This window comes from Triticum aestivum, chromosome 2D (genome assembly GCF_018294505.1).
Source record: "Triticum aestivum cultivar Chinese Spring chromosome 2D, IWGSC CS RefSeq v2.1, whole genome shotgun sequence".
NCBI classification, from domain to species: domain Eukaryota; kingdom Viridiplantae; phylum Streptophyta; class Magnoliopsida; order Poales; family Poaceae; genus Triticum; species Triticum aestivum.
In genome coordinates this window covers 326,724,129-326,738,267 of record NC_057799.1, presented here as the reverse complement: position 1 = coordinate 326,738,267, position 14,139 = coordinate 326,724,129, and the positions used below count along the sequence as shown (strand labels likewise).

Here is a 14,139-nt window from a genome sequence, read left to right as displayed (position 1 = left end):
GTCGACCGCGGCGGTGGCATCGGAGCGGCGGCGCCAGAGAAGGAGGGGGAAGATGGCAAAGACCAGCAGCGCGCACACGACGGCGGCGAAGATCCCGCCGGAGCCGTCCATCTTCGCAGCGTCTGATGCACCTCTCCAAACCCTCGATTTTTGCTTCGTTCTGCAAGGTCCGATGGATCGACCAATTTCTATTTTCCCGGACGAATCGAATCGAATAGGGGACGCGACGACGACGCGAAGTCCCTCCTGCACTGCAGTTAACACGCGGGGATGGACGGTCCAGATCAAGGCTCCGTTTGTTTGCTCTTCTGCTTTTTTCGGACAGTATAACCGCACCTAATCCCTGCCCTCACAGCGATTTGGGTTTTCGACCGTCCGTTTTATTGATCTAGGAGTTTCTGGCCATCGGATTTCGTGTCTAAGTTAGTCTGTTCCGCAATCTATATAAATTAGCCCAGCTGTCCTGTGGGCTGCTGCTCCACGGGCCGAAACGGGCGCCTCTGGTGCATTGGGCCTCGGTGAGCCGGCAGCCCATTCGAAGGAGGGAGGCCTACGAGCGACCGCGCGAGGGTCCATCCACCCTAATCCAATCCCGATCGAAACCGCATCGACTCCACTCCAGTCCCCAATCCTGGTCGAGCAGCCGGTGCCGCCAGGATGCGATCGAGTCCATCCGGTCTTTCCCGGCGACCGGAGGAGAGGAGCAGTCGGTGCGGCCGGTTCGAACCATTGAAGACGGGGTGAGGGATGGGATCGAGTCCCCAGCGACCGGAGGAGCAGGATCTGGGACGAGGCAACCAATCCAGCGCGTGACAGAATCACGAATTCACGATGCGTGTGAAGAAAGGTGGGGGCGAGGGAGATAATGGCAGACGCCTCGCCTTCTTGAAACTGCTCTGGAAATTGCTCTGCTCTCTTTAAAGCTCGCAATCATGGCGTATTATTCATTCACGGCTGGTAAAGTCGCAAACCTTTCCTGTGCCCATTGGTACTATATAATGTTTCCCTCTCTAGCTGTGTATGCAGACCCTACTCAAGCATCTACATCTTGTTCAGCAACCGATGCCCCGTCTGATCGAAACGAGAGACGGACGGTCGCTCTGCTTGAAAAGAGAGAGACGGTCTCTGAGCGACGGCATGCCTGGTTGCTGGTGCAGGCCGCTCGCCTGATTTAGGGAAGGCGTCGCGGCTGTTCGGTGAAGCGGGCAGATGAAGTTGATGTGCTTTGTTCCTAAAAACAATGCATCATCAGTTCCTGGAAGCGCTGATCTGTGCCACTCACCGGCGCTCGGCGGTGATTAATGGAGTAAGTTACCGTTTCCCTAACCTGCAGCTTTCTCAGTACATGCACCTGTATATGTTTCTCTGATGCTCTCGTGTCCCGTTCTTACTCCGGCAGCAGAATCTCAAGCAGCTATGGTTCTCGGCTAGGTGGCCCCTCTATCTTCATTTTATTTTCCATTACGATCCCTTCTTTGACCCAGCAATTTCGTTGTGCTAATTTCTTTTCAATCTCAAATTTGTACAGTTGGTTTTCATCCTGGTTCTTCAGCCAAATTTTGAAGTTTTGCTCTCTTTTTTTGTTTGAGGAAATTCTCACTTCAAAGCTACCAGATTGTGCATTGGTCTAGAAATACATATTTAACTCGGTAATGTGGAGTTCACTACTGTGGTACACTGTAAATGGCAAGCTTTTACATGAAGCACTTTTGATGATCCTAAGGAATTGATACAGAAATGTATAATATGATATTGAGGTTCATTCTCTTCCTTTCTGCATTTCCTTGAATAATGTGCGTTCAATTAGCTCAACAGGATAGCAAGGTATGTGTTGTTTATCTGATCCCATCATATTGGGTTACCAGCTATCATCTTAATTTTATCTGTACACTATGGTGCCTAGGACGTATCAGACACGAGTGTTGAGGCTCTGACAAAAAATGTGATTAGTTACTTCTCCATTTTATATTTTTGACTCTCCATGGTTGTGTCCCTAATTGCATGACCTGTTTGCGGCCATGCCCAGTTAACACACCTCTGCTTATTAAACCAGTATAAACATATTGTATTGTCTAAATCTCTGTATTTTAATGATTTCCTGTTAGCTATAATAGTGCACCCCTTAAAATAAGAGCTTTAACGAAAAGCCGCACTTGATGGTGCTATTAGGGACAGATTGCTATGAGTTCCCTCATCAGCAGTTTGAAGCAACTATTATCCTTGCACTCCATCTATGATACCAGGGATGGCCATGGATCTGACTTGGGGAGCGTATGACCTCTGCAATAGCCGCAATAGGGTGAGATGATTCATCAAGGGACTTCATCCGATTCTTAGGGCAGCTGTAATATTCCAGCCTTTCTGATCTTACAGATAATTTGACAAGGTTGTGAGGTGATTCTGGCTTTGGTTAGTTCTATCTTATGTGTAGTATTTCTTTTGACAACCAGCTCTTCCAAAACATGAAAAATATGATTCTGGCTTTGTTTATTTCTATCTTACAAATATTTCTACTGTGGGATTTTGTGTGTGTGTCCTATTTTCCAAAAATATACTTTGTTGTTATTCCATATCCATCTTCGCATTTGGAGGCTCTTCAATACTACGCCGATACCTCTTTCTATAAACAATTACTTTATACATTTCCCATCAACAACTAACAATTATGATGAAACCTATCAACAATTACTCTTGTTTCATCATGCAAATTTAATGTGTACTTGTATGTTAACTAATACAACCCCTGTCACAAGTTAGTTGAATCAGATTTGTCTACATACGGCATATTTATATTTATAGCAATCTTCCAACTATTCTACCGTTAAAATGGACGGGCGCGGCAACGCGCGCCATCATGATCTAGTATATAAGGAAACTCGCAAGCTTTATTAAAACGTCACAATGTTTATAGGAACGAATATAATATCATCGGGCTGGCTTAACTAAGTATATGGAGGCCAACCTCTAAAGGAAGTGCATTCCTTTCGATGACACGTGAATACGGTGGGTTTCTTGGCAGTGCATTGGACTCGCTACCTCTCCTCCTCGATATTTCTCGAACAATTGTATTTCCGTTCTATGTAATGGAAAGAGGGTAAACCCGGTTCAAAAAAAAGTACATGCTTCGCGAGAGTATGAGCCTAGATATTCAAGGTCCTATACTCATAGATTTTTTGTCCAAAAGGACCCCCTGGCAAAAAGAATTGCCAGAAAGGACCACTCGTCGAAAACATTGACAAAAAGGACCCCCTTACTAGTGGCGGCAGGCGCGACACGTGGAACCTGCCGCCAGTCCGGGAGGTGTGGGCCCTGCCGCCACGCCTGCAGGTGGCCAGCCGGCTAAAACGCATTAGGTACAGTGCCCCGAGCCGGGACGGAACAGGTCAGGCCTGGTGGGCCATGCTGCCACTGGAGCAGGCGGCCACTGCTGCTGCTGTCGCTCGCAGGCCGACAACAACAGCTGCATGGAAGGCGAGGTGCGGGCCAGGCCGCCACCGCAGCTGGCGGCACCGCTAGCCGACATTACAATTGTGGCAGATGGCGCTCATTCCCATGCTCTCAAAAATTGTTGCTGCAGCTGAGGTGAGAGCACCCAAGAGCGTGATTTCCGCTTTATTTTGCTTTCTGCAGCGGAGGTGACACCGATGCCTTGTGATCTGGAATCGGATTCCCGCCTGCGTGATTTCCGCTTCGTGTGATGAGACACTACGATGCTAGAATCTGAGGCCGCGGTAGGTGAGTTCTAACTCGTTCTGCCGACAATACAGTGCTCCTCTTCATTTTATACGCACAACCGCGGCTCCGTGCGCATAGACTTTCTCTCAAATATCTCTGGTTGCCTTCACTGCCTCTCTGCTCTCTCTAAGTCTACAAGAATACATAGAAAGAAAAACTTGGTAGTGATACGTCTCCGTCGTATCTACTTTTCCAAACACTTTTGCCCTTGTTTTGGACTCAAACTTGCATGATTTGAATGGAACTAACCCGGACTGACGCTGTTTTCAGCAGAATTACCATGGTGTTATCTTTGTGCAGAAACAAAAGTTCTCGGAATGACCTGAAACTTCACGGAGATTATTTTTGGAAATAATGAAAAATATTGGCGAAAGAATCAAGGCCAGGGGGGCCCACACCCTTTCCACGAGGGTGGGAGGCGCGCCTGCCCCCTGGGCGCGCCCCCTGCCTCGTGGGCCCCCTGGAGCTCCACCGACCTCAACTCCAACTCCATATATTCGTAATCGGGGAGAAAAAAATCAGAGAGGAAGATTCATCGCGTTTTACGATACGGAGCCGCCGCCAAGCCCTAAACTCTCTCGGGAGGTCTGATCTGGAGTCCGTTCGGGGTTCCGGAGAGGGGATCCGTCGCCATCGTCATCATCAACCATCCTCCATCACCAATTTCATGATGCTCACCGCCGTGCATGAGTAATTCCATCGTAGGCTTGCTGGACGGTGATGGGTTGGATGAGATTTATCATGTAATCGAGTTAGTTTTGTTAGGGTTTGATCCCTAGTATCCACTATGTTCTGAGATTGATGTTACTATGACTTTGCTATGCTTAATGCTTGTCACTAGGGCCCGAGTGCCATGATTTCAGATCTGAACCTATTATGTTTTCATGAATATATGTGAGTTCTTGATCCTATCTTGCAAGTCTATAGTCACCTACTATGTGTTATGATCCGGCAACCCCGAAGTGACAATAATCGGGACCACTCCCGGTGATGACCATAGTTTGAGGAGTTCATGTATTCACTATGTGTTAATGCTTTGGTCCGGTACTCTATTAAAAGGAGACCTTAATATCCCTTAGTTTCCAATAGGACCCCGCTGCCACAGGAGGGTAGGACAAAAGATGCCATGCAAGTTCTTTTTCATAAGCACGTATGACTATATTCGGAATACATGCCTACATTACATTGATGAATTGGAGCTAGTTCTGTGTCACCCTATGTTATGACTATTACATGATGAACCGCATCCGGCATAATTCTCCATCACCGATCCAATGCCTACGAGCTTTTCACATATTGTTCTCCGCTTATTTACTTTTCCGTTGCTACTGTTACAATCACTACAAAACCCAAAAATATTACTTTTGCTACTGTTACCGTTACTTCCATATTACTTTGCTACTAAACACTTTGCTGCAGATATTAAGTTATCCAGGTGTGGTTGAATTGACAACTCAACTGCTAATACTTGGGAATATTCTTTGGCTCCCCTTGTGTCGAATCAATAAATTTGGGTTGAATACTCTATCCTCGAAAACTGTTGCGATCCCCTATACTTGTGGGTTATCAAGACTATTTTCTGGCGCCGTTGCCGGGGAGCATAGCTCTATTCTTTGAGTCACTTGGGATTTATATCTGCTGGTCACTATGAAGAACTTGAAAGACTCGAAAACAAAAATTTATCCCTCAACTACGAGGGGAGGTAAGGAACTGCCATCTAGCTCTGCACTTGATTCACCTTCTGTTTTGAGTAAGCTTGCGACACCTAAACCTGCTTCTGCTATTAATTCTGATATGTCGCATGTTATTGATGATGCCACTTCTACTATGCATGATACTTATGATGAAACTACTTCTATGCTTGATACTACTGTGCCACTTGGTGAGTTTCTTGATGAATGATGACCCACAAGTATAGGGGATCTATCGTAGTCCTTTCGATAAGTAAGAGTGTCAAACCCAACGAGGAGCAGAAGGAAATGATAAGCGGTTTTCAGCAAGGTATTTTCTGCAAGCATTGAAATAATAGGTAACAGATAGTTTTGTGATAAGATAATTTGTAACGAGCAACAAGTAACAAAAGTAAATAAAGTGCAGCAAGGTGGCCCAATCCTTTTTGTAGCAAAGGACAAGCCTGGACAAACTCTTATATGGAGAAAAGCGCTCCCGAGGACACATGGGAATTATCATCAAGCTAGTTTTCATCACGTTCATATGATTCGCGTTCGGTACTTTGATAATTTGATATGTGGGTGGACCGGTGCTTGGGTGCTATCCTTACTTGGACAAGCATCCCACTTGTGATTAACCCCTATTGCAAGCATCCGCAACTACAAAAGAATTATTGAGCTAAACCTAACCATAGCATGAAACATGTGGATCCAAATCAGCCCCTTACGAAGCAACGCATAAACTAGGGTTTAAGCTTCTGTCACTCTAGCAACCCATCATCTACTTATTACTTCCCAATGCCTTCCTCTAGGCCCAAATAATGGTGAAGTGTCATGTAGTCGACATTCACATAACACCACTAGAGGAGAGACAACATACATCTCATCAAAATATCGAACGAATACCAAATTCACATGACTACTAAGAGCAAGACTTCTCCCATGTCCTCAGGAACAAACGTAACTACTCACAAAGCATATTCATGTTCATAATCAGAGGAGTATTAATATGCATAAAGGATCTGAACATATGATCTTCCACCAAATAAACCAACTAGCATCAACTACAAGGAGTAATCAACACTACTAGCAACCTACAGGTACCAATCCCAGTCTATGAGACAAGAATTGGATACAAGAGATGAACTAGGGTTTGAGAGGATATGGTGCTGGTGAAGATGTTGATGGAGATTGGCCCTCTCCCGATGAGAGGAGCGTTGGTGATGGCGATGGCGATGATTTCCCCCTCCCGGAGGGAAGTGTCCTCGGCAGAACAGCTCTGCCGGAGCCCTAGATTGGTTCCGCCAAGGTTCCGCCTCGTGGCGGCGGAGTCTCGTCCCGAAAGCTTGCTTATAATTTTTGTTCGGACGAAAGACTTCATATAGCAGAAGATGGGCACCGGAGGGCCAACAAGGGGCCCATGAGGCCCACCCTCATGGCCAGGGTGTGGGCCCCCTCTGGTATTTCTTTCGCTCAGTATTTTTTATTATTTCCAAAAATGACTTTCGTGGAATTTCAGGACTTTTGGAGTTGTGCAGAATAGGTCTCTAATATTTGCTCCTTTTCCAGCCCAGAATTCCAGCTGTCGGCATTCTCCCTCCTTATGTAAACCTTGTAAAATAAGAGAGAATAGGCATAAGTATTGTGACACAATGTGTAATAACAGCCCATAATGCAATAAATATTAATATAAAAACATGATGCAAAATGGACGTATCAACTCCCCCAAGCTTAGACCTCGCTTGTCCTCAAGCGAAAGCCGATAATGATAAATATGTCCACAGGTTTAGAGGTAGAGGTGTCAATAAAATAAAATACGGACATGAGGGCATCATGGTTTTTCTCATAACAGCAACATATATGGATAATGTCATATGATTTCTTATGCTCCAGTAATAATATATTCACAATGCAAAGTATGAATCAGAAACTTTATTGAGAACTAACAAACAATAATCTCAGTCATTGAAGCAATTGCAATTTATCATAACATCAGAAAGAGTCTATGTCAGAGCTTTCTAGCAAGTCCACATACTCAACTATCATTTAGTCTTTCATAATTGCTAACACTCACGCAATACTTGTGGTTACGGAGTTTTAATCGGACACAGAGGAAGATAGGGGCTTATAGTTTCGCCTCCCAACCTCTTACCTCAAGGGTAATGTCAACAATAATAGCTCATGCTAACCTACATCCAATTAGATATATATATATATATCAGGATCTTTCCAACATCCTGTGCTTGCCAAAGGATAAAATGTAAAAAGGAAAGGTGAAGATCACCATGAGTCTTGCATAAGGTAGAAGATAATAATAAAAGATAGGCCCTTCGCGGAGGGAAGCAGAGGTTGTCATGCGCTTTCAGGGTTGGATGCACAAAATCTTAATGCGAAAGAACGTCACTTTATATTGTCACTTGTGATATAGACCTTTATTATGCAGTCCGTCGCTTTTATTTCTTCCACATCACAAGATCGTATAAAACTTATTTCCTACACACCAATCAATCATACATATTTAGAGAGAAATTTTTATTGCTTGCACCGATGACAACTTACTTGAAGGATCTTACTCAATCCATAGGTAGATATGGTGGACTCTCATGGCAAAACTGGTTTAAGGGTTTTTGGAAGCACAAGTAGTATCTCTACTTGGTGCAAAGAATTTGGCTAGCATGAGGGGGAAAGGCAAGCTCAACATGTTGGATGATCCATGACAATATACTTTATCTCAGATATAAGAAAACATAACCCATTACGTTGTCTTCCTTGTCAAACATCAACTCTTTAGCATGTCATATTTTAATGAGTGCTCCCAATCATAAAAAATGTCCAAGATGGTATATTTATATGTGAAACCTCTCTTTCTTTATTACTTCCTATTAATTGCAACGATGACCAAAGCTATGTTTGCCAACTCCCAACAATTTTTAATCATCATACTCTTTCTATGTGAAGTAATTACTCTCAATAAGATCAATATGATCTCTTTATTTCTTTTTATTCTTTTTCTCGTTTCTTTTATTCACTCAAGATCATAGCAAGATAATCAAGCCCTTGACTCAACACTAATCTTTATTATATAGCTCACGGACTCGATTACATAGAGAGATCATAAAGCAAAACTCAAAACTAGATCATACCAAAACTTTATTCTACTAGATCAAGATGCTACTAAAAGGATCGAACAAAAAAAATGGTAAAGATAGGAGATGTGATGGTGATACGATACCGGGGCACCTCCCCCAAGCTTGGCAGTTGCCAAGGGGAGTGCCCATACCCAAGTGATTATATCTCCTTTGCTAGTGAAGGGGTTGTTGATGATGTAGGCTTGTCATCCATCTTCCAAGGCATAGGCTCACCATCATAGAAGGATGATCGAGTCTCCGGGATCCTTAAATCTGCAGCCAAACTCATCCTCTTGAATCTATATTCATACTCACAGTTTTGGTTTTGCAGGTCATAGATTTGGGCTTGGAGGTGCTCGATTTTCTCGTGAAGCTTGAAGATGGCCTCCCCAATCCTTGGCATCCAGCTTGTGGTTGTTGGTGAACTCCGCAATCATCATGTGATTGGAGTCAAGTCCACGCTCCACCATCTCCTGGCACTTGAAAACTTGTTATCCCATTGCCTCAAGCCTCGCCTCCACGCTTCCGGTCCTCCGTGGTCCCTCAACATCGCGGATGTGCAGCACCCCCTCACGCATCTCAATGGTTTGAGGGTGTTGCAGCACCTCCGCGAGGTAGGGGTTGATGACCTTCTCAAAGAACTTGTCCTTGGGGGCACTTGGAGACGTCATGATGACCTAGATCTGTTAGAAAAATAGCTCGAAACAAGAACATAGGACAATTGCGTGATACCGGAGTCAAAACCTTCGGGAGATTATATAATGAATTTTTACCGACCAAAATACGTATCGTGCAAGAAAACGGAGTCCGGAGAGCACACGAGGTGCCCACGAGGCAGGGGGCGCGCCCTCCACCCTCGTGGAGCCCTCGTGTCCTTCCCAGACTACTTATTTTTCTATTTTTCTAAATATTCCAAAACGGAGAAAAATTGCCTTTAGAACTGTTTTGGAGTCGGTTTACTTACCGTACCACATACCTATTCCTTTTCTGAGTCTGAAGCGTTCCGGAAAGTGTCCCTTATGTATTCCTCCGGGGTTACGGTTTCAATAACATTGGTTTCAACATTTATAGGATTACCTGAGATATAATGTTTGATTCTTTGACCGTTCACCACCTTCGGGTTTGTGCCTTCGAAGTTGTTGATTTTTATGGCACCGGAACGGTAGACCTCCTCGATAACGTAAGGACCTTCCCATTTAGAAAGAAGTTTTCCTGCAAAAAATCTTAAATGAGAGTTGTATAGCAATACATAATCACCTACATTGAACTCACGCTTTTGTATCCTTTTGTCATGCCATCTTTTAACTTTTTCTTTAAACAATTTGGCATTCTCATAGGCTTGGGTTCTCCATTCATCAAGTGAGCTAATGTCAAATAACCTCTTCTCATCGGCAAGTTTGAAATCATAGTTGAGCTCTTTAATGGCCCAATATGCCTTATGTTCTAGTTCTAGAGGTAAGTGACATGCTTTTCCATAAACCATTTTATACGGAGACATACCCATAGGATTTTTATATGCAGTTCTATAGGCCCATAATGCATCATCAAGTTTCTTGGACCAATTCTTTCTAGATCTATTAACAGACTTTTGCAAAATTAATTTGAGCTCTCTATTACTCAATTCTACTTGACCACTAGACTGTGGGTGATAAGGAGATGCAATTCTATGATTAACATCATACTTAGCAAGCATTTTACGGAAAGCACCATGAATAAAATGTGAACCACCATCAGTCATTAAATATCTAGGGACTCCATCGAAAAAATAACTTCCTTAAGCATCTTAATAGAGGTGTTATGATCGGCACTACTAGTTGGAATAGCTTCTACCCACTTAGTAACGTAATCAAGAGCAACTAAAATATGTGTATATCCATTAGAGGCAGGAAAAGGTCCCATATAATCAAAGCCGCAAACATCAAATGGTTCAATAACAAGTGAATAATTCATAGGCATTTCCTGACGTCTACTAATATTACCGATTCTTTGACATTCATCACAAGATAGGACAAACTTACGGGCATCCTTGAAGAGAGTGGGCCAAAAAAACCGGATTGCAATACCTTATGTGCAGTTCTATCTCCGGCGTGGTGTCCTCCATAAGCCTCGGAGTGACACTTGCGTAGGATCTGTTCCTATTCATGCTCAGGTACACAACGTCTAATAACACCATCTACTCCTTCTTTATAAAGATGTGGGTCATCCCAAAAGTAATGTCTCAAATCATAGAAAAACTTTTTCTTTTGCTGGTATGTGAAACTAGGTGGTATGAATTTAGCAATGATGTAATTAGCATAATCAGCATACCATGGAGTAGTACGAGAAGCATTTATGACATTTAATTGTTCATCAGGAAAGCTATCATCAATAGGTAGTGGGTCATCAAGAACATTCTGTAGCCTAGACAAGTTGTCTGCAATGTGGTTCTCAGCTCCCTTTCTATCAATAATATGCAAATCAAATTCTTGTAGCAAGAGAACCCATCTAATAAGTCTAGGTTTAGCATCTTTCTTTTCCATAAGATATTTAATAGTGGCATGATCCATGTGAATTGTTACTTTAGAATCAACAATATAAGGTCTGAACTTATCACAAGCAAATACAACTACTAATAATTCTTTTTCAGTAGTAGCATAATTTCTCTGAGCATTGTCTAGAGTTTTACTAGCATATTGAATAACATTTAATTTCTTATCAACTCTTTGCCCTAGGACAGCACCTACAGCATAATCACTAGCATCACATAATTTCAAAGGGTAAATTCCAATCAGGTGGCTGAACAATAGGTGCAGAGATCAATGCTTTCTTAAGTATTTCAAATGCTTCTACACAATCATCATCGAAGACAAATGGTATATCTTTTTGTAATAAATTAGTCAGAGGCCGAGAAATTTTTGAGAAGTCCTTAATGAACCTCCTATAAAAACCGGCGTGACCAAGGAAACTTCTTATACCTTTGATGTCCTTGGGACATGGCATCTTTTCAATAGCATCAACCTTGGCTTTATCAACCTCAATACCTCTTTTAGAAACTTTATGCCCCAAGACAATACCTTCATTAACCATAAAGTGGCACTTTTCCCAATTCAAGACAAGATTAGTTTCTTCACATCTCTGCAAAACTCGATCAAGGTTGCTTAAGCAATCATCAAAAGAGGATCCATAGACGGAGAAGTCGTCCATGAAAACCTCACAAATCTTTTCACAAAAATCAGAGAATATAGCCATCATGCATCTTTGAAAGGTAGCAGGTGCATTAGATAAACCGAAAGGCATACGTCTATAAGCAAAAGTACCGAAAGGGCAAGTAAAAGTGGTCTTTGATTGATCATCGGCTAACACGGGTATTTGAGAGAAACTAGAATAACCATCTAGAAAGCAAAAATGTGTATGTTTGGATAGTCTTTCTAGCATTTGATCAATAAAAGGTAAGGGGTAATGATCCTTTTTAGTAGCTTTATTTAGTTTGCGGAAATCAATTACCATTCTATAACCTGTAATAATTCTTTGCGGAATCAATTCATCTTTATCATTAGGAACGACAGTAATACCTCCCTTCTTAGGGACACAATGGACATGACTTACCCACTGACTATCAGCAAAGGGATAAATTATACATGCCTGTAGCGACCAGACCTCAAACAGTCTGTGCTTCTGTGCACCAGTGTCATCCCTGGATCAGTAATGCTGACACGCACAGTACAAATGGAGGATTTATAACAGAGTAGCAATCACACACTTATTACAACGAGTATCTCAAGAGAGAAATAAGTATGAAAAATATGGCTTAAGGCCATCTAAAATGATAACAGCGGAAGACTTGGAATATAAGTGAGTCCATCAACTCCAACGGCATCACTGAGTATAAGACCACGACCTAAGGCACCTTACTCGTCGTCTGAAAAGTCTGCAACACGAAACGTTGCAGCCCGAAAACGGGTCAGCACATGGAATATGCTGGCAATGTAACACATAGAGAGTAATGAACATAATAATGCTATACTACATGCATATATGGCTGGTAGAAGGCTCTATGGTTACATTTTTGCGAAAAACCAATTTTTCCCTACTGCAAAGGAATAAATTTTATTTAACTATCATGGTGGTTGTTAAACATTGAGAATGGTTGACAGCATTCTCAATCCCAATTAAGTATCATCATCAAACCCAACAAAATTAATTAAAGTAACATGATGAGATTCACATGATAATCCAAGTACTAGATACTCAAGATGTCCATAACCGGGGACACGGCTAACCATGATTAGTTTATACACTCTCCAGAGGTTTGTGCACTTTTCCCCACAAGACTCGATCGCCTCCGCTTGATTCTCGAACTACATGATGTTTGAGAAACGGATGACCGAGACACAGTCTTTCAGAAACAATAAATCTTTACTCCGGGTGGACAGTTACACCTACTTTCCCCTACATCTGCTAGCCCACCTCTTCAAGAGATCATGTAACCTACTCAACTATGCTAGAGCCCATAATAGCTTGTGGCTGCACACGGAAGTTTCTAGCATGAATAATCTCATGATCCCTTTGAACCTGGGTGGCGGTCCAAAAGAAAAACAGGCAATCCTGGAATACCCAGGTACCTCATCCACCCAGATGTGAGTTTTAGTTGCCACTTTAAGGTTAACCATTAATTAACAATCTCACATCTGTCATGGTAACACTCAAACCCAATCCACGTCTACTAGCATAGCATAGCAATATGAGCAAACGTAGAAGTAACTCCCAAAGGTTTGATAGTAAACAGGGCAATAGGTACTACCTCAACTACTTCCCAATACCCACAATTTAATTAGATCCTAATCATGCAATGTTTGAGGATTGGTCTAATGCAATAAAACTGGGTAGTAAAAGAAGTATGATCAAAGTGTTACTTGCCTTGCTGATGATCCGTGAAACCTAGAGATTCGAAGTAGCAAGCGGCGCACTCCGGGTACTCTATTGAAAACAAACAAGCATACAATAAGCACTCACTAATGCACAGGTAAAACTCAAATAAAAGATCCAACCAGAAAGTTCAACTTAAGAACTCCGGTTTGCAAAAAGAATCAAATCAAACGAAGCAATGAAAGTCAAACGGCGAAAGAAACAAGCTTTGTTTACTAATCTGGATGTAAGTCAAATTTTATAGTAGCAAAAACTTGTTTGAGTTGGTTAAACGGAAAGAGAATTTCGAGACGAAACTCTAGGCGCTTGAATCGCCTGATTCCGATAAACGAGCTAAAAGATATACCAGAACGAAAATCTGATCAGAATCGCGATCTGGAATAATCGCGGAAAATCCGACGAAAAAGAAAACTGATGAACAGTTAAACGAACGTCCGTTCGTTAACTGCGACTAACCGACGAACACGTTCGTTAAAACGAACGGATTGGGCGAACGCTCACTAACTAACTAAACCGACAGAAAAAAATAAACCGATCTATTTAAAAAAATAAACCTAGGGTTTCGGAAAAAATAAACCGAATGGTTTTTAAAAAAAAACCGGCACAGCGGCGGCGGCTCGGCTTATACCTCGGCGAGGTATTCCGGCGGGCGGGACGGGGCTCCGGCGGGGTCTTCGGGGTGCGGCGAGGGGCGGCGGGGT

The 14,139-nt window shown here is 42.7% G+C and overlaps 1 protein-coding gene and 1 long non-coding RNA gene across 3 annotated transcripts in view; one reads left to right on the top strand and one right to left on the bottom strand.

Moving 5' to 3' along the window:
• The window catches only part of LOC123052978 (DDRGK domain-containing protein 1), a gene marked incomplete in the record, with an annotated part of 4,742 nt that extends 4,484 nt beyond the window's left edge, over window positions 1-258 (bottom strand). The window contains 1 exon segment of the mRNA XM_044476344.1: window positions 1-258. Within this exon segment, the coding sequence (XP_044332279.1) occupies window positions 1-111 (111 nt within the window).
• Window positions 259-497: 239 nt separating this feature from the next.
• LOC123052977 (uncharacterized) lies at window positions 498-1,775 on the top strand. 2 transcript variants are annotated; one of them, XR_006425229.1, is made up of 2 exons: window positions 498-1,306; window positions 1,403-1,775. It is a non-coding gene; the product is annotated as an uncharacterized lncRNA (long non-coding RNA). The 2 variants fall into 2 exon arrangements; XR_006425230.1 differs by having other exon boundaries at window positions 1,400-1,775.
• Window positions 1,776-14,139: the final 12,364 nt, after the last annotated feature.